Genomic DNA, 26,149 nt, shown 5'->3' with positions numbered 1-26,149 from the left:
CTGGTGATGAGTGTATATGTTGTCGCCAGTTTGTTTAGCCAGTGGTTACCTTTCATAGCCTGTGAACAGGATTTCACTTTTATGAATGTGATTTGCTAAGCTTGTGGTGGTATCAATAAATTCTCCCAGGATGTAGAAGGGTTGATTTTCCTACATCTAGATGACATTTTCCAGCCCTCTTTCCTCAGGGGACCAAGGCCCAGTGTCACACCACACGTTTTTGTGTGAGAGAAGGGAAGGAAATTTTTTAAAGAGGAGGAAATGGTTTCAAGGATGTGACTTGCAGTTTCTGAGATATGTGCCTGTGAGGGTATACAGGGTTCCCCCACTGTCTGAAAGTTCCTGTGAAATCTTTCGTAAGCCAAAATGGCATAGAGCCAAGAAGCAACTACTTTAGGACACAGATGCACAAAATAAATCAATATAAAGCACAGATGTTCACAGACGCTGTTCAAAGGTATGGCAACTAGATGCTGAGATGCAGAGTGTAGTTTCCAGCGAAGGAGCTTGGTGGGGCCACTCTTGCTGTTTGGGGTGAATGCTGCTTCTCTCACAGCATTTTGCAAAACAGACATTGAATAATATTTTTGCTTTTCACCTCTTTCCATAAAAGTGAAAAATCCTCTTCAGATTTCTTTTGGTTAGGGGAAACAGATGCAAATGTAGGGTTTTTTTCAAAAGTGAAGTGGCATAAAGTGAACTTTAGAAAAGTGAGGGACGCCTATATGCGTGAGCTTTAGGCATGGGAAGAATGGGCTATGTACCGAGTAACTCAAAATTACTGAGTTAAACTGTGGATGGCTCTAGTGGAGAAATTAAAGTGCTGCTTCTTAAAAATGGGTGAACATTTTCAGAAGGGACTCTCGAGTCTTTCAGCAAATCTCTCTGGCTTATGTTTTTATATAGCAATCATTTTCTCAAATCAAACATCCCTGTGCCTATTAGGTAAACACAGAAAGCATAGATCATGAGTTAAACATATCGACAGCATTTCAAGTGCTATCAGAGAACATTTAATTCAGTTTAATTTTGTGATAAATCTCATGTTTAATCCTCTGGTTACTCTGTAATCATGTCTCTATTGATCTTTTCTGAATGACTGCTTGCAGTTTAATAAACTTTGCCATTAACCCAGAGCTTCTAAAGGGAGAGATTGATTCCATTATCAAATCTGATAGACCCAATAAGTATCTAAACATCACTAAATCTATCTATAGGAAGCTTTGGTATAGAGAAAAGGCTGTGACTTGTTCAACAAACTGAGCAAAAGTTTGGGCATCTTTGCATGACATAATTGCCTCAAACTTAGCATCCAGGTCTCTTGTGCAAACTGCCACTGCCTCTCAGGTCAATGGGTACCTCTTAAGTACTTTTCTGGATTCTGTGAGAGCCTGCAGGGTAGTTGATTGTATTTTCCCCCATATGATGCAAAAGGAAAGAAAATGCTTCTGGTTAAAATCTGAAATATAAGATGGGAATTGATGGGAAAGTCAGTGGAAGGGAGAGTGCATTCAGAGGCTGGAACCATGTAAACAAGCTCCCAGACTGGGAAGTCTTGCCATGAAACCTGTGTTGTTTGTGTCTCACTTAGTGATAGAGCATTTGCAGTATATGCTAAACAAGAATTTCTTGTGGCTTTTTTTTTTTAAACGCCTGTGTTTATTTATAGCTGCTACCATTATCCATTAATAATTATTGAGCCACATAGGCAGAACATGTGGAATTCAGGGTCTGGAGCATTTGTGTAATTTCTTTTTTTTTTTTTTTTTTAAGGTCAGAAGTGTGTCATTCTTTGCCACTTTTCACCCTTGAAATAAAATGGTGAAAATTGTCAGTTAGATAAAAACCAAATCTTTTATTTCTGTCTGGATTTGTATTGCTGATCTAAATCCTTCAGAAAGATTTCAGATGCTTGATGTAAGGGGCATAGCCTTTCCCTAATTATGCTTTGGAGGGGAAATGGAGGTGAGAAGAAGGATTTTATAATGAGACAGTACTAAACTATAATTTAAAATTTTCTTCAAACAAAAGGTCATAATCCTGACACTTAACAAATAAGGCTCTAACGACCTGGTGTTAGTGAATGAGACTAGGATTAGAGCCAAAGGACCCCAAGTGTGTTGACAAGAGCTGACTCTCTGACTTTGGGATGTTATTTGTATACCAAACCTCTGTTTCCTCATTTAGAAAATGAAAATGATGGTGCCTGTTGTATGGGTTATTAGGAAATCAAGTGAAATGATGTTTTTAAAAGGTAAGCTTGTTGTACACTCGCAACTCTCAGTTGCTATACAAATATTAGTGGTTGTGAAAAGTCATAAATTAGTCCTTGCTTTATAGTCAGAAATTTGTCTTAACCTTTTATTAAATCATGTCTAGTTCTCAAATCAGAACCATGCCTAGTTCTCAAATCAAAAGAACATGCTTTTATATCAGAGAAATCTCATAGAGATATTTAATTCTAGAAAATGTGATCTGGAAAAAAAAGTGCTACTGAGTCAGTGAACTCTTAAGTCTACAATTGGTTGAATGTTTTATCTGTGTTAAATAACCTCTGAGGATAATAATAACATCAAAGAGTTTGATGCAACCTAAGAGAGATTATCTCATGGAGGACCCTAAGTTTTCAGACATTGAAACAGATTGGTCTGTGCCATTGACAAGCCAGTTAAGATTAGTTTGAGAAAAGATGTAACAATTGTTTGTGGAGTGTGGGGAGGTATTAATATATATATTCATGGGTATGTTGGTTTTCTACATCAGTGTTCTGTAAATGAATGGATGCCTGCTTGTTTCCATTGGAAAGTTGACTACAGTTTCTGGGAAGTTGGGAGAACGTTATAGAATTAGTACTGAAGGAATTAATGATTTCATTGTTCTCTAAAAACCTATTTGAACTACTTGAAAAACTTGAGCCATAAAGGGATTGTCTTTTATCCATATACCCTACCTAATATTGCTGTATAAACTATTTATATTTGGGCTACATAATGTGAATTTTGCCAGAAGTGGCTTTTCCTCTTACTGAATAATCCTAAACACTAAGTTACCTTTTGTGAAATTGTGTCCTGTTTGCTGAGTGGACAGAATTGGGGGTGGTGTGTGTGTGTGTGTGTGTGTGTGTGTGTGTGTGTGTGTGTGTGTGTGTGTGTGTGTGTGTGTGTGTGTGTCTGTGTGTGTGTGTGTGTGTGTGTGTGTGTGTGTGTGTGTGTGTGTGTGTGTGTGTGTGTGTGTGACAGATTTTGTTCTCCTAAGTGAGCCTCTTCAAAAAGTGGTTGCTCATACCCATACACCACCTCTGTTTCTACGAAAGCACAGAGCCAGAGCTAGAAGGACATATTAGTGGTCCTCCCTTTTTTCCCCACTTTGTAAGATCTGAATCACATCAGGATTTTGTTTTCCTTTTTTCTCTTCTGGGGAAGGTTAAAGGGAACAGTGAGGATCAGAACTGGTTTAGCATGGCAGAAAAGAATGGAGGACTCCTCCATGACTCAGAATCCCAATCCTTATTTTGCTTTTTATTTCCCCTGTGGTTCATTTCATTTCACTCTCTTTCCTTAAGTAATTAAAGATTCACTTAGGGGCCAGACATTGGTCATTTAAAATGAAGGTGTAGTAGTATGTTGGCACCTGGGTAAGAGAGCAAATTGGAAACATTTTAAGGGAAGAAAATGAAAATCTGTACCTTATTATTTATCTGGATCAAATGTCCGTATATGAAGAGGTTGTCACTGGCTCATCAGAGTCCTTGTCTTGAATATATGGATGACAGTATCAACCACTCCTGATTTTCCTGTGAATAGAGAGGTATTGAGACCTAAAAAATGTTAATCTGGCCATGAGATCAAGCCACAAAGATGATGGCAAGACTTGTCATTTTCCCAGTCAGTGCCCTTTATTGGTTTCTCTTGTATTTAATGGGGTAACTTACGATATCTCTTGAGGATCTGTTCACCCCCTCTTAATATACAAGGGGATAGTAATGACTTTACCAATGATGTGGTGGGGAATAATAAGCTTGAAGGTTCTTGGGTGGAAATGTGAGAGCAGAGGAGGGATGTGACTCATAGGGTCGGAGAGCAACCCCAAGGGTAAGAGGAGCGCTCACAGTGTCCTCCTCTCTCTAATTCTTTTGTTCAAAAACAGCTCACTGTGCATGTCATTCTGTGTCCTCTGCTAGGAATTCAGAGATGATGAAGTTATAGCCAGTCTCCCTGTGGTGTTACAGCAAAGGACCTGTTACTGATTATTTTGCTGCAGTGGGCTTCCGCAGTGCTCAGTGGTAAAGAATCCACCTGCGTGCAGGAGACGCAGGAGACATGGGTTTGATCCCTGAGTGGGGAAGATCCCCTGGAGGAGGGCATGGCAACCCACTCCAGTATTCTTGCCCGGAGAATCCCATGGACAGAGGAGCCTGGAGAACTGTGGTTCATGGGGGTCAGAAAGAACTGGACATGACTGAAGTGACTAAGCACACTTGCTGCACTGTAACAAGTACATGCACTAACCCTGTCCCCATGTTTTGCGTGGAATGCCTAGTCAAAAATGAGTAATGACTAGTTAAAAGTGGTCTCATTGGGATTACACATCCTCTCAGATTTGAGTGTGACCTCCTTGGGTTATATTTGAATGCATGAGAAAGCAGTAGGAATTTGTGTGCTCTGTGACCCTCTCTCAAGGCAGTACACCAGACTCTCTTTGCCCTCCAAAAAGCCTGAGAATTGCATGGTGCTTACTTTCTCTTCTGGCTTCCTGACGCTCCCCTCTGTTGTGTGGGTTCCCCTTCCCTTTCTGGACTTGCCCTTTGTGTACATCATTGCCCTTAAGCCCTCACTGATGAGATTTTCTGCCTCAGTCATGCTGTGCTCAGCTTTCAGAATGCTGCTGTTATGGAGGAGTTAATTTTTTTTTTTAAGGTTTCCTTTTCGTCATGCTGTATTTCTCAGATTATCTGGAGGGACTGTAATCCAATTTTAGGAATCCTTCAGGGCTAAGAGCCTAAACTGTTTTAAGCAGTAGCATCTGGTTGCCAGGGACTCAGCCGCTTTGAGCATGTTAAGGTTTAACAGCAGCCAACTCTCAATTATCTATGGCAATGGGAGACTGCTGGGACGTTTTCAATTCACAGAGTGTGCAAAAATCTCGCTTAAGCTGATAGTTGTGATCTCATCCCATAACTGAATTTAAGAAAGCTTCTCAGCGGCTGGTTTTGAGATCCTTTTTTTCCCCCCTCCTCACTGCTAACAGTGGCTCTGCACCTTTGACAGGTGTTTTCATAGACTGATTTTGTCTGTGCTTGCACTCTCTCCCTTTTTAAACCTTTTTTTCTCTCCATTTGGATTCCTCCATGTCATGTGCATCATTATGCATCGTATATAGTATTTTAATAAGGTACTTATTTGTTTTTACATTTAGAAATGGTAAAAAGTTATGTATGTTTTCTTTCTTTGCTCTTTGATTCATGTGTTCATGAGAGAGGATGTGGCCAAACAGTAACCAAGGTATTTGAAAGAGAAATAGGACAAACTCTGCTAACAGCCTCTGAACAGCTGAGATTTGACTGTTATACGTGAAGAAGACAAGGAACAGTGTGAGGTCCCCCTTGACACTGACAGTGGTGTGCAGACCAGGCGCTGCTCCTGAGCCTGCTTGAGACACTCATTTTCACAGGTTCACAGCTGAGTTGTTTTCCGTGGAGCCTTCGTGGTCTAAAGCCAGTCCTTCCAGAGTATGGCCATCCCTTTGTTCCAAGAATCTGAAAGATGAGTTCTTTCTGATGGACACTCAATATAATCTAGTAATTATGATATCTAGTAATAATGATATGTCAGCTGTGCATGATAGCCAGTTGTGACATTTAAAAAAAGAGCTCTATTGAGGTATAATTGACACACTAGTAAATTGCCTGAATTAAAAGTGTAACATTTTTTTACTTTTGACATGTGTATACATCCATGAAACTATCACCATGGTCAAGACAAGGAAAATGCCCATCACCCCAGAAGTTTCCTCTTGTCCCCATATAATCTTTTCCTGTACCTCCATGGGAACCGCTAGTCTGTTTTCTGTCACTATTGATTATTTTACATTTCTCAGAATTTTGTGTTAGTGGAATCATACAGAATGTATTCTTTTTTTATTCAACATAATTGTTTTGAGGTTTATTCATGTTGTAGCATACATAAATAGGTTATTCCTTTTTATTACTGAGTAACGTTGCCTTGGGTGAACTCCAGGAGTTGGTGATGGACAGGGAGGCCTGGCATGCTGCGATTCATGGAGTCGCAAAGAGTCGGACATGACTGAGTGACTGAACTGAACTGAATATTGGATTCTATGGTTATATCACAGTTCATTCGTCTGTTGATGTATATTTTAGTTTTTCCCAGTTTTAGGCTGTAACAAAGCTGATAGGAACACCCATGTACAAATCTATGTGGGCATGTGTTTTCATTTCCTTGGGGAAATACTTTGGAGTAGAATAGTTGATACATATGGTAGGTATACTTTGAATTTCTAAAGAAACAGTCAAACTGTTTTTTAAAGTGATGGTACCATTTACACTTTCTACCAGTAGTGTATGAAAGTTCCTCTACATCCTTGCCCATACTTGGTATGGTCATTCTTTTTCATTTTAGTCATTCTAATATGTAGGTAGTAGATATAATTTACATTTCCCTAATGATCACTGCTGCTAAACATCTTTTCATGTGTTTATTTGCCACCCATTTATCTTCTTTAGTTAAGTAATAAATCTTTTGTCCATTTAACAAATTGAGTTGCTTTCTTTTTATGTAGTTTCAAGAGTTTAAAAGAATGTATTCTAGATACAAAACTTATATCAGATACACATGTTGCAAATATTTTTTTCTTGTGGCTTGTATCTTCATTTTCTTAACAACCTCTTCTGAAGAGTAGAAGTTTACATTTTTAATGAGGTATAATTTATCAGGTTTTTTTTTTTTTGATTATGTTTGTGGTAACGTATCTGAAAAATCTTTGCCTAACCGAAGTTTGCACAAGTTTTCATGTAGATGTTTTTTAGTTTTAGGTTTTAAACTAGGTTTATGATATATTTTGAGTTAATGTTTCTAATAGATTGATATGGATATATGAATATCTATCTGTCTATCTATAGTTTGCATGTAGCTATCTACTTGTTCCATTGACATTTGTTAAAAAGATGATTTCTCCACAGAATTGTTTTTGCACTTTTGCTGAAAACCCATTGTCCATATATCAGTAGCTCTGTTTCTGGACTCTCAATTCTGTTGTATCGATCTGTTTTTCTATTTTGGTGATAATGCAGGGCTGAAGTTTTCATCCAATGTGAAATATAGCAATAGGAAGCATTTTGCCTGCTTCATGCCTATCCCACTTTAGTGTAATACTTCATTGATGTACATGAGTTGTGGGATCCTTTCTTAGATATTTCAAGTAGGTGGCAAAATGTCTGGCATACAGTAGATGTTTTTGATTTTTGTTTTTAAAAAGATGAACATGAGAGTCCCAAACAGGATAAACCCAAAGCAAGACACCCCAAGACACATATTAATCAAATTAATGAAGAACAAACACAAAGAGCAAATATTAATAGCAGCAAGTGAAATGCAACAAATAACACCCAAGGGGATCCCCATAAGGATAACAGCTGATCTTTCAATGGAAACTCTTCAGGCCACTAGGGAATGGCAGGACATACTTAAAGTGATGAAAGAGAAAAACCTACAGCCCAGATTACTGTACCCAGCAAGGATCTCATTCAGATATGAAGGAGAAATCAACAGCTTTACAGACAAGCAAAAGCTTGGAGAATTCAGCACCACCAAACCAGCTCTTCAACAAATGCTAAAGGATCTTCTCTAGACAGGATACAGAAAGGGTGTATAAACTCGAACCCAAAACAATAAAGTAAATGTTGTTTATGGGATCATACTTATCAATAATTACCTTAAATGTAAATGAGTTGAATGACCCAACCAAAAGACAAAAGACTGGCTGAATGGTTACAAAAGCAAGACCCCAATATATGCTGTCTATGAGACCCACCTCAAAACAAGGGACACATAAAACTGAAAGGGAATGGCTGGAAAAAGATATTTCATGCAAATGGAGACCAAAAGAAAGCAGGAGTAGCAATACTCATATCAGATAAAATAGACTTTGAAATAAAGGCTGTGAAAAGAGACAAAGAAGGACACTACATAATGATCAAAGGATCAATCCAAGAAGATGTAACAATTATATATGCACCCAACATAGCACTGCAGTATATAAGAGAAATGCTAACAAGCATGAAAGGGGAAATCAACAGTAACACAATAATAGTGGGAGACTTTACTACCCCACTCACACCTATAGATAGATTAACCAAACAGAAAATTAGCAAGGAAGTGCAAACTTTAAATGATACAGTGGACCAGTTAGACCTAATTGAAATCTATAGGACATTTCACCCCAAAACAATGAATTTTACCTTTTTCTCAAGTGCACATGGAACATTCTCCAGGATAGATCACATCCTGGGCCATAAATCTAGCCTTCAGTTCAGTTCAGTCACTCAGTCGTGTCTGACTCTTTGCGAGCCCATGAATCTCAGCACGCCAGGCCTCCCTGTCCATCACCATCTCCTGGAGTTCACTCAGACTCACATCCATTGAGTCCATGATGCCATCCAGCCATCTCATCCTGGGTCGTCCCCTTCTCCTCCTGCCCCCAATCCCTCCCAGCATCAGAGTCTTTTCCAATGAGTCAACTCTCTGCATGAGGTGGCCAAAGTCCTGGAGCTTCTGCTTTAGCATCATTCCTTCCAAAGAAATCCCAGGGCTGATCTCCTTCAGAATGGACTGGTTGGATCTCCTTGAAGTCCAAGGGACTCTCAAGAGTCCTCTCCAACACCACAGTTCAAAAGCATCAATTCTTCAGCGCTCAGCCTTCTTCACAGTCCAGCTCTCACATCCATACATGACCACACGAAAAACCATAGCCTTGACTAGACGGACCTTAGTCGGCAAAGTAATGTCTCTGCTTTTGAATATGCTATCTAGGTTGCTCATAACTTTTCTTCCAAGGAGTAAGCGTCTTTTAATTTAATGGCTGCAGTCACCATCTGCAGTGATTTTGGAGCCCCCCAAAATAAAGTCTGACACTGTTTCTACTGTTTCCCCATCTATTTCCCATGAAGTGATGGGACCGGATGCCATGATCTAGCCTTGCTAAAGTAAAAAAAAATTGAAATCATTTCAAGTATCTTTTCTGGTCACAATGTGGTAAGATCATATGTAAACTACAGGAAAAAAACTTAAAAATCCAAACAAATGGAGGCTAAACAACACACTTCTGAATAACCAACAAATTACAGAAGAAATCAAAAAAGAAATTAAAATACGCATAGAAACAAATTAAAATGAAAACACGACAAACCAAAGCCTATGGGATTCAGTAAAAGCAGTGCTAAGGGGAAGGTTCATAGCAGTACAAGCTTTCCTCAAGAAATGAGAGAAAACTCAAATAAATAACCAAACTTTACACCTAAAGCAACTAGAAAAAGAAGAAATGAAGAACCCCAGGGTTAGTAGAGGGAAAGAAATCATAAAGGTTAGGGCAGAAATAAATGAAAAAGAAACAAAAGAGCCTATAGCAATAGTCAACAAAACTAAAAGCTGGTTCTTTGAGAAGATAAATAGACAAATCATTAGCCAGACGCATTGAGAAAAAAGAGAGAAGAATCCAATCAACAAAATTAGCAATGAAAATGGAGAAATCACAACAGACAACACAGAAATATAAAGGATCATAAGAGACTATTAATAGCAACTATATGACGATTAAGTGGACAACTTGGAAGAAATGGATGTGTTCTTAGAAAAGTACAACCTTCCAAAACTGAACCGGGAAGAAATAGAAAATCTTAACAGACCCATCACAAGCATGGAAATTGTAATAAAAAATTGTAATAAAAAATCTTCCAACAAACAAAGTCCCAGGACCGGATGGCTTCACAGGTGAATTCTACCAAAAATTTAGAGAATAGCTAACACCTATCATGCTCAAACTCTTCCAAAAAATTGCAGAGGAAGGTAAACTGCCAAACTCATTTTGTGAGGCCACCATTACCCTAATACCAAAACCAGACAAAGCTGTCACACAAAAAAGAAAACTACAGGGCAATATCATTGATGAACTTAGATGCAAAAATCCTCAACAAAATTCTAGCAAACAGAATCCGACAACATATTAAAAAGATCATACATCATGACCAAGTAAGCTTTATCCCAGGGATGCAAGGATTCTTCAGTATTCGCAAATGAAGCAGTGTGATACACATCACATTAACAAATTGAAAGATAAAAACCATATGATTATTTCAATAGATGCAGAGAAAGCCTTTGACAAAATTCAACATCTATTTATGATAAAAACCCTCCAGAAAGCAGGCATAGAAGGAACACACCTCAAAATAATAAAGGCCATATATGATAAACCCACAGCAAACATTATCCTCAATGGTGAAAAACTGAAAGCATTTCCCCTGAAAAGGGTGTCCACTCTCACCACTACTATTCAACATAGGTTTGGAAGTTTTAGCCACAGCATTCAGAGAAGAAAAAGAAATAAAAGGAATCCAGATTGGGAAAGAACACATAAAATTCTCAGTGTTTGCAGATGACATGATCCTCTACATAGAAAACCCTAATTAGACACCACCACAAAATTACTAGAGCTAATCAATGAATATAGTAAAGTTGCAGGATATAAAATTAACACACAGAAATCCCTTGCATTCCTGTACACTAACAATGAGAAAACGGAGAAATTAAGGAAACAATTCCATTCACCATTGCAACGAAAAGAATAAAATACTTAGGAATCAGTTCAGTTCAGTAGCTCAGTCGTGTTCAACTCTTTGTGACCCCATGAATCGCAGCATGCCAGGCCTCCCTATCCATATACTTAGGAATAAATCTACCTGAAGAAACAAAAGACCTATATATAGAAAACTATAAACCACTGATGAAAGAAATCAAAGATGACACAAATAGATGGAGAAATATATCATATTCATGGATCAAAAGAATCAATATAATGAAAATGAATATACTACCCAACACAATCTATAGATTCAGTGCAATCCCTATCAAGCTACCAGTGGTATTTTTCGCAGAACTAGAACAAATAATTTCACAATTTGTATGGAAATACAAAAAACCTCAAACAGCCAAAGCAGTCTTCAGAAAGAAGACTGGAACTGGAGGAATCAACCTGCCTGACTTCAGACTATACTACAAAGCTACAGTTATCAAGAGAGTATGGTACTGGCACAAAGACAGAAATATAGATCAGTGGAACAAAATAGAAAGCCCAGAGATAAATCCATGCACCAATGGCCACCTTATCTTTGACAAAGGAGACAAGAATATACAATAGAGAAAAGACAATCTGTTTAACAAGTGGTGCTGGGGAAACTGGTCAACCACCTGTAGAAGACTGAAACTAGAACACTTTCTAACACCATATACAAAAATAAACTCAAAATGGATTGAAGATCTAAATGTAAGACCAGAAACTATAAAACTCCTAGAGGAAAACATAGGCAGAACACTCTGACATAAGTCACAGCAGAATCCTCTATGACCCACCCCCACCCCCCCAGAGCAATGGAAATAAAAGCAAAAATAACAAATGGGACCTAATTAAACTTAAAAGCACAATGAAAGAAACTATAAGCAAGGTGAAAAGACAGCCTTCAGAATGGGAGAAAATAATAGCAGATGAAGCAACTGACAAAGAATTAATCTCAGAAATATACAAGCAGCTCATGTAGCTCAATTTCAGAAAAATAAACGACCCAATCAAAAAATGGGCCACAGAATTGAACAGACTTTTCTCCAAAGAAGATATACAGATGGCTAACAAACACAGAGATCAAATTGCCAACATCTGCTGGATCATGGAAAAAGCAACAGAGTTCCAGAAAAACATCTATTTCTGCTTTATTGACTATGCCAAAGCCTTTGACTGTGTGGATCACAATAAACTGTGGAAAATTCTTCAAGAGATGGGAATACCAGACCACCTGACCTGCCTCTTGAGAAAGCTATATGCAGGTCAGGAAGCAATGGTTAGAACTGGACATGGAACAACAGACTAGTTCCAAATAGGAAAAGGAGTACGTCAAGGCTGTATATTGTCACTCTGATTATTTACCTTCTATGCAGAGTACATCATGAGAAACGCTGGGCTGGAAGAAGCACAAGCTGGAATCAAGATTGCCGGGAGAAATATCAATAACCTCAGATATGCAGATGACACCACCCTTATGGCAGAAAGTGAAGAAGAACTAAAAAGCCTCTTGATGAAAGTGAAAGAGGAGAGTGAAAAAGTTGGCTTAAAGCTCAACATTTAGAAAACGAAGATCATGGTATCTGGTCCCATCACTTCATGGGAAATAGATGGGGAAACAGTGGATACAGTGTCAGAGTTTATTTTGGGGGGCTCCACAATCACTGCAGGTGGTGACTGCAGCCATGAAATTAAAAGACCCCTACTCCTTGAAAGAAAAGTTATGACCAACCAAGATAGCATATTGAAAAGCAGAGACATTAGTTTGCCAACAAAGGTCCATCTAGTCAAGGCTATGGTTTTTCCAGTGGTCATGTATGGATGTGAGAGTTGGACTGTGAAGAAAGCTGAGCGCTGAAGAATTGATGCTTTTGAACTGTGGTGTTGGAGAAGACTCTTGAGAGTCCCTTGGACTTCAAGGAGATCCAACCAGTCCATTCTGAAGGAGATCAGTCCTAGGTGTTTGGAAGGACTGGTGCTGAAGCTGAAACTCCAATGATTTGGCCACCTCATGCAGAGAGTTGACTCATTGGAAAAGACTCTGATGCTGCGGGGGGGATTGGTGGCAGGAGGAGAAGTGGAGGACAGAGGATGAGATGGCTAGATGGCATCACCAACTCGATGGACATGAGTTTGAGTGAACTCCGGGAGTTGGTGATGGACAGGGAGGCCTGGTGTGCTGCGATTCATGGGGTCGCAGAGAGTTGGACACAGCTGAGCGATTGAACTGAACTGAACTGAACAAACACATGAAAAGATGCTCAACATCACTCATTATCAGTGAAATGCAAGTCAAAACCACAGTGAGGTACCATGTTATGCCAGTCAGAATGGCTGCTATCAAAAAGTCTATAAACAATAAATGTTGGAGAGGGTGTGGAGAGAAAGGAACCGTCTTATACTGTTGGTGGGAATGCAAACTAGTACAGCCACTATGGAGAACAGTGTGGAGATTCCTTAAAGCACTGGAAGTAGAACTGCCATACAATTTAGCAGCCCTGCTGCTGAGCATACACACTGAGGAAACCAGAATTGAGAGAGGCATGTGTACCCCATTGTTCATTGTCACACTGTTTATAATAGCTAGGATGTGGAAGCAACCTAGATGTCCATCAGCAGATGAATGGATAAGAAAGCTGTGGTACATATACACAATGAAATATTACTCAGCTATTAAAAAGAATGCATTTGAAGCAGTTCTAATGAGGTGGATGAAACTGATGCCTATTATACAGAGTGAAGTAAGCCAGAAAGAAAAACACCAATATAGTATATTAATGCATATATATGAAATTTAGAAAGATGGTAACTATGACCCTATATGCAAGACAGCAAAAGAGACACAGATATAAAGAACAGACTATAGACTCTGTGTGAGAAGGTGAGGGGGGATGATTTGAGAGGATAGCATTGAAGCATGTATATTACCATATGTGAAGTAGATCTCCAGTCCAGGTTCGATGCATGGAACAAGGCACTCAAGCCCAGTGCACTGGGACAACCCTAAAGAATGGGATGGGGAGGGAGGTGGGAGAGGGATTCAGGATAGGGGGACACATGTACACCCATGGCTGATTCATGTCAATGTATGTCAAGAACCACTACAATATTGTAAAGTAATTTGCCTCCAATTTAAATAAATTAATTAAAAAATAAAAGCGAAAAAAAAAAGTGATGAACATGAGAGGTTAATTTTTGAATGCCATATTGATTATTTTACTGATTATTTTGTAAATCCCTATAGTGTCTGCTTTGCTCATTTGCTACAGAAGTTTAGGCCCTAAAAGTGGGTTTGTAAGTCCCATTTGTTCAGAAGTCCAAAGTCGGGGCCTAGTATGAACATATCCATGTAGAGATAAATTTTTAAAGAGCTGTTAGGTCTTGTTTCTTTAATTTTCACTGATTATCACTGCAAACTCTTTTTTTTTTTTTTCCACTTAAGTGATGCAATCAGTGTTTGTAAAGCCATTCAAAAGCAAGTACAAGTGCAATATAATAAACCAACAAAGGACTTGACAGACTAAAATGACAGCACACAGCCAGCCAATAAGGTGGTGGCAAAGAAAGCGTGTTTTCTTTTTCTCCTGGCTTCTCTCTTCTTTTCTTTGCAAGCCCCCAAGATCGAGTAACTAATTGAAGAGGTTCTGCTCAGATTACACCCCTCTTACACATGTACGTACGTTTGGGCACATACAGGCACTCGTATTTGTAAGTGACAGGCAGCCCTCAGTTTAGGTTGGGAAAATCAGAGAGGCTCTCTTTCTAAGATCTATTTCATGCACGATAGGCAAATTGTGGCCTTATTTTCTCTTTCCTCTGGCTCCATCTGTAATCAGCAAATGGAGCCCTGCAGCCTGCACAGTTTTCCGTTTGCAATTTCTCGCTCTCCCTTAGTTTGCACAACACCAAACCATCTCATTTTGAAATTCAAGAGTGGCAGAGGAAGCCTTTGGTGGAAGGTTGTAATTTGGGAGAAGGGAAAGTCAAGAGCAAGATCACCTTTCTATCACCAAGAAGAAAGGCTGGGTGTCGAAAGAAATCGCCATTGTTAGTCGGCCTCTGAGCCTGCCTCTCAGCATGTGCAGTGCCGTGACCCTGCCCTCCATCACCAGTGACCTAAAAATCACATAATTTCAGCTGTTCACGAAACCGCTTCCTGTCTGTTGTACATAGCCTGTGCACTTACCCCCTCTATTGCCAGCAAGTATGTGTAAATCTTCTTACCTCACAGCCTAGCCTTCTGTTGTTGGCTGGCTGGCTTTCTTGCTGCTTCTTGTGTGTGTTTACTCAGTCGCATCAGTTGTGTCCAACTCTTTGTGACCCTATGGACTGTAGCCTGCCAGGCTTCTCTGTCTTCTGAGATTATCAGATGAATGCCTTAAAGCATTTCCCCCAGATCTTTTCTTTATCCTTCTGTCCTCTTCCCTTGTTAATCTGCTAAATGCTTCCCCTTGCTGAGTATGAGGCAGAGTCATCTTATTTTAAAAAGCCACTGTAAATATTTCTGATAGACATTAATTTTCTTTGGGAACCATGGTAGACTAATGGCTCAACAGGCCTTTGAAAATTGCCATTCATCGATCCTAAAAAGTTATTTGATGCACCAGACAATCTGTCTTTTTATGTTGAAGCAGTACTTTATAGGCTGCCCAAGTTTCTTTAAGGAAATACTTAAATTAGTTGCTGATAATTTGTTGGTGGATGGATGTATACACATATACACATGTATGTAACCATGTGTTCAACTCTTTAGAATGTTGAAAGGTGAGTAGCGTATAATCGATTTGACTTTGAGTCTCATTGCTTAAAATGGACAGGTTTTGTTTTCATTTCACCCCCAAGATCGCTATTGAGATGTTAAGTGATTATTTTACTTCATACATAGCAAAGAGTCAGGATAGGTTTGTAGAGGAAATAAATAAATAGCAGCCTGTTTCTTTTCAGGAACTGTTCCAAAGTGTCTATATAGTAATTTATAAATAAACCTGAATCTTTGAAACAGTAAAGATGTTCTCTAAAGATAATCTTTTAAAACCTTTTACATAATAAAAACTTTTTAAAAGACTTCATTTCTTCTGTAGTATAGCAACTATACTCCAATAAAAATTAAGTTAAAAAGCAGTTCATTTTTTCTTTACTTCTTAAGTTACCTCCTCTGTATACATCCTGAAGCTCTCTTTCTTCCCCTCTCCCCCTCACACAGCCTGCATAGTTTAAAATTTCAATGTTAATTGGAGCTGAGATGATTGTGCTGCTGCTGCTAAGACTTCAGCAGGTCTCTTAGAAGCTAATGTCACGGCATGGGGTCCATTTGCTCTGTGCAGCTATTCTGTGGTGCAGTGAGAATGCCTTGATTAATATGCTGCATGAAAATAAAATGGATTTAGAAAAAAATTATACTCATAAATATTAATTCACATTTGTATGGAATTGCACATAATTTTCAATATACTTTGGAGCACCTTCAGTATGAAGAAAGATTTCGTTTCCAAAGAGAATGGCATAATTTTTTCAAAAAAAGCACAGCTGATACATTATTAAATATCATTTGTTTATTAATCCGATACTCCACACCCAAATGATGTAGGGCAGTAGGTGGGCTGTGTGACAGAGAACGGCATTTTTATTCAGCCTGTGGGAGCTTATGTATTACCTTTAGAAGTGGTGCAATTTAATCATATTATATAGAAGCAGTTGGTGGTGGGACTCGCCTGCCTGCTTTGGCTAGTGTTGCCATTATACCTGAGTGTTTTCTCATGAGAGCTGACTGAATTGGTTACATGAGTGCTAAGTTGATTCAGTCCTGTCCTACTCTTTGTGACCACTTGGACTGTTTAGCCTGCCAGGCTCCTCTGTCCATGGGATTCTCCAGGCAGGAGTACTGGAGTGGGTTGTCATTTCCTTCTCCAGGGGATCTTCCCAACTCAGGGATCAAACCAGTGTCTCTAATGTCTCCTGCATTGGCAGGCAGGTTCCTTACCATTAGTGCCACCTGGGAAAGCCCCAGATTGGTTAAATGTGAGGCCAGGTATTGAGCAGATGTCTGACATAGCTGGTTGTGGTAGTAGACCCTGGACAGCATAGCAGACATTTATTGAATATTTGCCATGTGTTAGGCGTTGTGTGCAAAGCTCTGAGACTGGGATCAATGGCTTCGTGCACTTACTTTGATCTCAGCTTGTCCCCTAAACACTTCCTCACCACATTATCATTGTCTTCGGAGAGTTGCCTCTCCAATGGTAGAGGGTAAACCATCTGCAGTGGTAGCAGCTGGAGGTTAAACTAGAAACCACTCATTTGCCTTAGAAGATTGTTGTCTTTGATATTTTTAAAGAACTTTTATTTTTGGCTATGCTGGGCCTTGGTCACTTTGCATGGGCTTTTCTAGTTGTGGCAAGCAGGGGCTTTCTCATCCTTTCAGTGTGCAGGCTTCCTGTTGTAGGACTTCCCTTGTTGCAGAGCACAGGCCCTTGGCTTGTAAGCTTTAGTAGTTTTGGCCCATGGGCTTAGTTGCTCTGCCGCAGGTGGAATCTTCCTGAACCAGGGATCGAACACCTGTCCCCTGCATTGGCAGATGGATTCTTATCCACCGTTCCACCAGGGAAGTCCCAATGTTAGGTATCATCTTGCCCCAAAGATTAGGCCCTGCCCTTTCTCTGGGACTTCCTGCCGTTTTCTGTGATTCTTCTTGTGTGCCACCAGTGCCTGCTTATCCAGGTTCCTTGGTTTTCTGTTCCTATCAGCATTCCTGGCTTGCTTCACTCACTCTGTGTCAGAGGCAGCTTGTAAAGATAGTATTTAAATCACTGTTGTAGTTGATAGATTTGGATACATTAGCTAGTGGTCTTGCTTATTTAGCAAGCATTAATTTGACCATCTGTTATTTGCCAGGTTCTGTAAGTGAAGCACTGGGGTTACTGGTGCTTAGTACCTGACCTCATTCTTTCAGGGAATCATGCTACCAGCTGCCTCAGGGCCTTTGCACAAGCTGTTCTCTGTGCCCAGACTTTCACATCTAGGTCAAGTGGCAGTCATCTCAGCCACGGCACCCCTCCTCCAGACAGACCACTTCCCCCTATTGTGGCATCTGTGATCTTTCTTTTAAAACAGCTTAGTTTGCAATTACCTGTTTGTGTGATTTGATTAGTGATTTGATAATTTGTCCCCTAATTACTAAACTCCATGAGCTTGGAGTCTTTTTGCCCCACACAGTTGTTCTCTCAGCGCCTGTAGGATAGTGCTGAGTTTGTACTTGACATATAAAGGTTGCACAAAAAATATTTGTTGAATGAGTGGAGCCCTGAGAACATTGCTTTGCATCACCAAATGTTCTCCTTTAACTGGCAACACTGGGAGTGGGGGTGTCCTTCAACTAGAAAAGGGAGGAATATGGAAGAGAGGGTTTTTGAGGGCTAGGCAAAGCAGATGTTAAAAGTCCAAGGTCCCTAAATATGGCCATGGCTAAACTGGGGAAGACGTCAAGGAGCACAGTGTGTGTTAGTTCGGGAGTGTGGAGATATTGGGAAGATGTAGAAGAGATAATTGCCTCCAAGAATGTTCGCTGTGAAGGAAAGAGAGAGTATTTTGAGAATGAGAAAAGGATAAAGGAGAATTTTTGTTTTGATCTTACTGTAGTTTTAAATGTATGTTCAGGATCATAGAAACCGAGAAATTGTGTGCAGATAAGGCTCCAGGAAGGAACATTTTCAGTGTAAGGACGAACATATCCGTCTGTGCATGCTTTGTCACTCAGTCGTGTCCGACTCTGCAACCCTGTGAACTGTGGCCCACCAGGTCCTCTGTCCATGGAATTTCCTAGGCAAGAATACTGGAGTGGGTTGTCATTTCCTCCTCCAGTGTATCTTCCTGACCCAAGGACAGAGTCCGAGTCTTCTGTGTCTCCTGTATTGGTAGGCAAATTCTTTACCACTGAGCCACCTGGGAAACCCCAGGAACATGTTCACTCATGAACAAATGATTGAATACCAAATCGTTTTAATTTTATTGCTTAATGTGTATATTTCTCAGAGTTCTAAAGGACTTTGACAGGACTAAATGGGGTTGACAGGACTTTGATTGTATCTGAGCCCATTTTCCACATGGGCTCAGAGTTGCAGGAGCTTACTCTGAGTTTCGTAGTGAATAATGTCAGCATCAGAACCCAGGTCTTCAGCTTCTCAGCATGCCTTGACCTTCCTGCAGGCACAGAGCTCACCTGTGTCCTGTGACTTGGAACACTTGTCTGTAGTTCCTACAGGTGCTGTCCCCTAGTCTAGAAAATCCATTACCCTTTTCCCACCCTCTCCCCTCCCCCGGTCACAGCCAGGAACAAATGACAAGTTGCTCTTGATCTTGGTGATATGGTTGTTACATATTTTGCGAAGGAGATGGGAATTCAGGAACTCGGGGTTAGAGGAACTTGGGGTAAAAATATAAAGCACTAAGGACATATTTTAATCTTGTGAGTTGAGTTTCTTTCTCTCTGGCTCACCTCCACCGGGCCCTCCTGGTATGTTCAGTCTTGTGCTGATGTTTTTGCATCGTGTATACACTTAGTACTCCTTTTCTGAAAAATAGTTGGGTGTACCATTTTGAGAAGCGAGTGTATTAAGCCTGCTAGGGGAATAGTGTGTGCTGGACCCAGAGCAGAATCAAATGGAAAGCTGCTGTCCCAGGCAGCAGTGAAACCACTTCTAATGGACAGATACTTTGTGCTTTGCTGGGTTCCCCACCCCCATTCCCCAACAAGATTAGAAAGGATACATATGTGGCATTAGGGATTCAGAAAAATTGGGTTTAGTTTCAGGTAGTCTCATATCCCACTTTCTTGCCTTTACCTGGCTCCCTTCTAGTAACCCCATTTAGTCTCTATTTTGGGTGTGACACTAGCTACCTATGTAACCACCACTTCCCTTTCCTTCTCTTTTTTTTCCTACAGAAAGATGTAGCACTTAAGCCTCAGGAACGCGTGGAGAAACGCCAGACCCCTCTGACCAAGAAGAAACGAGAAGCACTTACCAACGGCCTGTCCTTTCACTCCAAGAAGAGCCGACTCAGCCACCCACACCACTACAGCTCAGACCGAGAAAATGACCGCAACCTCTGCCAGCACCTCGGGAAGAGAAAGAAAATGCCGAAGGGGCTCAGACAGGTGAGGATGCTTAGGGCTTGTTCCGTCCTGTGGCTGCTCTTCCTCAGGTGCCTACTTGTCTGTGGTTCTTCCTAACAGATGGAGAGGAGATCCCTGGTGGGTGCTGGAGGGCTGCCCTGCAGAGCCATGTGTTTGCTTCTCAAAGAATATTCCAAAACCAAGCACTTTGAAACTTAGCACAGTACCTTTCAGTCACATGTGCTCTGTGTAACAGAGACTGATGCTCATGCTATTGGCATTGAAGGCAGACTGATGGAGGTCTTGGTGATGGTCCAGGTAGACTGGCTTGCAGGGAGAGATCGTCTTGGGTAGAGGAAAGGAAATGGGCAGATCTGATCATACGCACTGTGTGTATCAAGGTCCTGAATTGCTAAAAATGGTTGTCTGTATTCAGGCAGGGGACCCTGCCTAAGATTTGTATTTTCTAGTGAAGCTCAAATACTGTGGCATGTGGGAGAGCAGTGGTGAAGAAATGAGGTTTTTTAAGGTGTTCTCCACAGCCCATAATTCAGAACTGCTTTTGTGATCTGCCGCTTGTATGAAAGCCTGGTGGTAGAGCTTACTGGGCTGTTTAATAATTAGGTTTCAATGATCCACAAGAAAATTCAGCTCTTGGCATTTGGGGAATCCTTCTGCCTGTGGAAATCCCCACATGAGATAGATTAATAATGAGAAGCGAAGCTGTTTATAGCAGTTTTTTCAGCACAAATCCAGAGGCTTTAGCACCTGCCAAGTTACCTGTGTCCTGGGTGTGTTTTGTTTGTTTTTGGAGGGACTATGGGGTGAGACTGACTGTCTCTTGAAGGAAGCAGAGGGAGCGTGGTTCACAGAGCAGGTGCTGCTAATTAGAAGCTGAACAGGTAATTTCTAGTTTGCAGATGTTTCTCTGCAGAGTGAGAAGATCTAGGATCATACAAATCAGTGGTTCTAAAACATCAGAGATGATTAGAATCATATCATGAGCCTTATTAAACATATTCCTGGCTTCACCTTAGAACTGAAGAATCAGAATCACTAGGCATTTTGGCACAGAAGTTTGTAGTCTTAGAAATTTCCTATTTGATAATGGTCAAGCCAGTTGAAAATCATTCTTATAAAGAATCAAGAACGTTTTTCTGCTGATGAATTTTAGTTAAAAGTTTGGAAAAATGAAACTCTCTAAAAGATTTAGTGAGCAGTTTGGTGTTAGAGTTGAACTTGCTGGGTAAACTTCTGAGAAAATACATGGAGTGATGGATTTCAGCATGGACTCAGGAGGATCTCAGGAAAGTGTCCCTGATTCTAACACATTTGGCAGTTTTTCTTTGTCATCAAATAAATTGCCAGATTGGAGTTATAAAGGTAATTACTAACATTTGTCTAATACATAGCACGGTTATCACTCAGTGAAGGAGTTTCTGTAGTATGATCTATAATTTTCACAACAACCCTGGTGAGGAGATGATATGATATTATGGTTACTTTACAGATAGGAAAACTGGGGGTTAAAGAAATAAAGTGACTTGTCTGAGGCCACTTAGCTGTGAGGGACAGAGCCAGGGTTTAGACCTAGATTTCTCTGCCCTGCTCTGTTTTTATTGATATTGTGCTTCCTGTGGTTGACATAAGGACTCCAGGTCGTGGGGTGCAGGGAATCTACAAGTATTTTTAGAAAGTTTATGGGTTGGTTTAGTCAGAGGGAGGGATTGTGGTTATAGAAATGGACTGTGAAAGCTCAAGAAGAAAATAGGATAAACTCCCAAGTACAGTGAGGATAGAATATTTGGATGAAAATTAAAAAAAATATCTATCTATATATATATATTTGGTCAGAAAGTGGGGTGAGGTCTAAGTTCTGTAAAAGATAATGTGCCTGTGTTATTTGTGACTCACAGACCAAGCCTTTCCCTGTGAGCTGTGTGAAAAAAGTGGGTTTTCCAATGTGCAGAGATCGTCCTGTGGCCACTGCCTCTCCAGGAGGGCCTCCCTCCTACAGGGTGGGAGGAGGGCTTCTTATCCTTTCAGGCAAGAGATCAGTTTAATTCTGAGCCCTCACAGAGCTGTGGTTCCTTATCCTTGACTCTCTTACTCCCAAGCTTGATCTGACTTTTCTGTTCTCCTTCCTCAAAATTCTTCTTTCTACTTTGTCCTCTAGTTGAAAGAGTCTGTGATCTTACAAGACGGCTAGGACTTGTCTGTCTCAAATTTGAGTAGCTTTTTGGTCTTAATGATCAATCTTCTGGTACTAACAGTGTTTGAAATCAAAGCTATCCTTGCTTCAGGGAAGATATTTGAAAAGCAGTTAGTCTGACTCACTTTTTATGAATCAGAGAGAAGAAAAGAATGAACTGTATTTTGGGCCTGTGTAAGAGTTTTAAAAACAAGTGGTGTTTTCTGTAGCCCATGGGGTCGCGAAGAGTCGGACTTAACTGAGTGACTTCACTTTCACTTTTCACTTTGATGCACTGGAGAAGGAAATGGCAACCCACTCTAGTGTTCTTGCCTGGAGAATCCCAGGGACGGGGAGCCTGATGGGCTGCCGTCTGTGGGATCGCACAGAGTTGGACACGACTGAAGTGACTTAGCAGCAGCAGCAGCAGCAGCAGCAGCAGTAGTATCATATGTGCTATTATTTACTCCTGAGCAAAGCACTGTCTGTTGCTGCCCATCTGTAAAATGAGAGTTTTAGAGTAGAAGATTTCTCAGTCCTGTGATTCTTCTTACTGTTTGAATAACACAAAGATAGTGAATATATAGTGTTGCTAAAACCTGTAATGGAATACCATTGTAGGCCTGAAAGTAATTTAATTTTGACGTCTGTAACTGATTGGATCTGTGAAAATATTAAGGGGAGAGAGAGATGCGTTCCTGGTATGTCAGCCCAGGTAAGTGCTGTCTGTTGTGTGATCCTCGGTAAAAGGTGACACACAGATGCGTATAATGGTTACAGTAGATGTTCCATAACTTGTGCTAAGAATGTCTGAGACTGCTATCCTGCCATGCCAGATGTCTGTGCACATCACAGTTACTTCTGCCACCCCACCATTGCCTCTTTTCAGATACAGTAGCCGCATCTTAACTGTTTTAGCTACGAGGGGACCTTGAGATGGAAGTGGGCCTTGAGGAGAATTTCTAAATTAATGGATTGTTGTTCAATGCCTCCCATTGAGGGAGTGATAAAATTGCAAGAGCCACAGATGAAAGAGAGCAGCAGGAGGTGAGAATTTATTCTTTAGTTTTGACTTGGTGACAGTGGATTAGATTTGAATCTTACTAGGAATTGGTACTCCCTAAGCAAGGAACTTAATGTGCAGCTTTCCGTAACTGTGGGAAGATGTTACTCCTCAGTGCAGAGAAAATAAAAGGTGTTTTTTTTTTTTTTTTCCTGAAACTTCATTCAAGGCAACTAATCTTTTTACTGTGAGAATGCAAGTACATACTTTTTTTTAAGAGAGATGTGTAGTTCTGAAATTAAACCCCCTTTTCCTTCTCTTGCCTGATTAAAAACCTCACTTGTCATGAAATTTTTCCAGACTGTTAAAAGAAAGTGTTTTTAACTAGCACTTAGCTACCCCAGTGGAACTTACCTGTTGGGTTATGTTTTTAAATATAAATACATACTGACTTAGAAGATACTGAGCTAGCAGCTGTCTTATAAAAGGGTTCCACTTTTTTATGTGGCAAATTTGAAAACTTTGAAATTTTGAATTTTAGATATATATATATATAAAACTTTGAATTTTATAGGCAAATTTGAAAACCTATGCAGAATTATTTGCTTATGGTGTGAGTACTCAGACATTATATTACAAAGTTTTGGCTCTTACTAATAAGGGTATGGTAGGTACCCCCTCCCCCAATTTGACTTAGGAGTGGGAAAATCAAAACAGAGGTTGATAGGTCCTCTGCATAAGAATCTTTACTCCGTTAATTGGGAAACTACCAAAGAACACAATGAAATCATGGACTGCCAAACTTTCCAACCAAGTCTTAACTTCTGCAGAAGCTAATCTTTGGGAAAACTTAACTCCTCTAAGGGCTCTGAGTTTAGTTTTCTTTCAGTATGTCTGACTTCCAGACTACAGGGGATCCTTTAAAATTTTAATACTTTGTCGTTGAAAATACTGAGAGCCAGGGGGTTTTAAAAATAGAGAAGCGATAGTGAAAAGTTGATAAGGGTTCAGAGAACTCTCAGATTGGGCTCTGAGTGAATATTTCTAAATCTCCATTTAGTCCATTAGTCTGTCCTCTCTCTCTCTAGTATGAACTGAACTAGAAGAAATAGGCCTAAATCAACTAGAAGGAATTTTTAGGTTATATGAACTTTTCTAACAGACAGATACCAGGATGGATCATCAAAATAAATCCCAGAGTCTCCCTCCTAATTGAATTTTAAGTTCCCAAAAGTGATTCATCTAAGGACAGAATTTCCCAGAGAGAAGCAACCTATTGGGATTGCTTCTAGCAGTAGGTGAACACTTTGGGAGAAAAATAAAGAGATTTGGGAATATTTCAGGAGCCCAACAGTTAAGACTCTAACCTTGCTGGTGAGAATGGCTTGTGTGGGAATGTCTTACATGGTTTATATATGTTTATACAGGTTGATCTGGGTAGGTTTGGCTTGTAAGGAATGAAAATTTTCTCCTTTCTTTGAAAATCTGTTATGGTGGAGTCAAACTTGGTAGAGGATTAATAGCTGACATTGTAGATACTGCTGTAGATGTATACTGATTTCTAGGAAGAGAAGGGATTGATCCCAGTGCCAAGTCTTTAGAATTAGAGCTTCATGTGGTGGCTGTGTCTGCTTTGTGTATTGGCATTGCATGTTCGCCTTATTTGAAGTAAGTGGTTGTGTTGGTCAAGGGCCCAGTAGACTCAAGCCACCAGCTGATATTGTACCCACCTGATGAAGCATAGGTCTTGCCCACACTGTTCACCTTTGAGAGCATTTACTACTATAGGTAGATCCTTTATCTCAGTGAACTCAGATTGTTGGAAGACTCCTTGGTGACATGACATTTGTTACTAGCAGAAATGCATTTGCAAAGGAAGATTTATAATGGAAAGCTTTGATTAAACAGATCCAGTTCAAGTCACATTGCTGAAGACCTGCTGATTAGTTCTGAGTGGAAATCCAAGCTGAAATCATACAGGTATTTATCCAGCTTGACTCTAGGGCCTACAGGGTTCTGGAAATCAGAGCATTTGAAACACTAATGTAATTAGGTATTATACCTTAGTAATGAAAAGACACGAACTTTGCTAGGTGCTCTTTCATAAATACATTTGTTATAATAGTTAAATGACTGAAGGTATATTGAGCTGGTATCAAGAAATGTGAGCAGCAGTTAAATCATTTTTACTTCATGCTTTGGAGTTTCAAGTTTAATGTGTTAAGTGGGATTTCATTTGCTTTTAAAAAAAGTATAGTCATGTCAAGGTTACAAAAGTAGATATTAAAGAAAATTCATTTTTACCTTGCGATGCATTTAAGTTGCGCACAACTGTTTTTTCTTTGCCCAAACTACAGAAGTGAGAATAAAAACATATAAGACTGGGAGTAAGAGTGGGGAGGAGACTGGCTTGTAATTACTTTTGGAATCTTGATTGACTTGAAATAAGGATAAGATGCCAGTTTTTAACATCTGGTTTTTGGGGAGTCTCCAACTCAGGCTGGTCTCTTTTCAGAATTAGTTGTATTTTATATTGGATGTTTTTGTTTGGTGTTTAGGAACCTCAAACTATTATAACAGCAAACTGTATAAAGGTTTTTTTTTTTTTTTTCTTTTTTTCTCTTGGGCATTTAGAGGCAGTGAGTTTATTCTGTGAGTTCTTGGATTTTTGTTTTGTGTCTTTTGACTACTTCATTTTTTTGGGGGGTTCCTATATTTCTGTTTTATTTATTTGCTGTACAGTCAGATCTCTCAAGTTTAACCATTTTCCTTCTGCCTCCATTAAGATTCCATTACCTGTTTTAATATCTATAAACTTAGATGTGCTTTGGCATAGTTTGACATAGGTTTTGTACTTCAGTCTTAATAGCATCAAACTCTTGCTCTATGGATTTACTTACTTTGTGTTATAGAAAGTTTCAAACAAACACAGAAACAGAGATAATGATAAAATGAACATCCATGTACCCATTACCCAGCTTGGGATTTGGTCTCCCCAGATAGA

At 39.8% G+C, this 26,149-nt stretch overlaps 1 protein-coding gene across 2 annotated transcripts in view; it reads left to right on the top strand.

The window, feature by feature from the left end:
• Positions 1–26,149, top strand: part of AUTS2 (autism susceptibility candidate 2) — a 1,198,651-nt gene that overhangs the window by 274,550 nt on the left and 897,952 nt on the right. For both annotated transcript variants that reach the window (XM_018040074.1, XM_018040073.1), the window contains exon 2: positions 19,781–19,993. In XM_018040074.1, coding sequence (XP_017895563.1) covers positions 19,781–19,993 — 213 coding nt within the window. The remainder of the gene's footprint in view (positions 1–19,780; positions 19,994–26,149) is intronic.

This window comes from Capra hircus, chromosome 25 (genome assembly GCF_001704415.2).
Source record: "Capra hircus breed San Clemente chromosome 25, ASM170441v1, whole genome shotgun sequence".
Classification (NCBI taxonomy): Eukaryota; Metazoa; Chordata; class Mammalia; order Artiodactyla; family Bovidae; genus Capra; species Capra hircus.
Note: the sequence above shows the minus strand (reverse complement) of the source record. Positions and strands in the feature narration are given on the sequence as shown.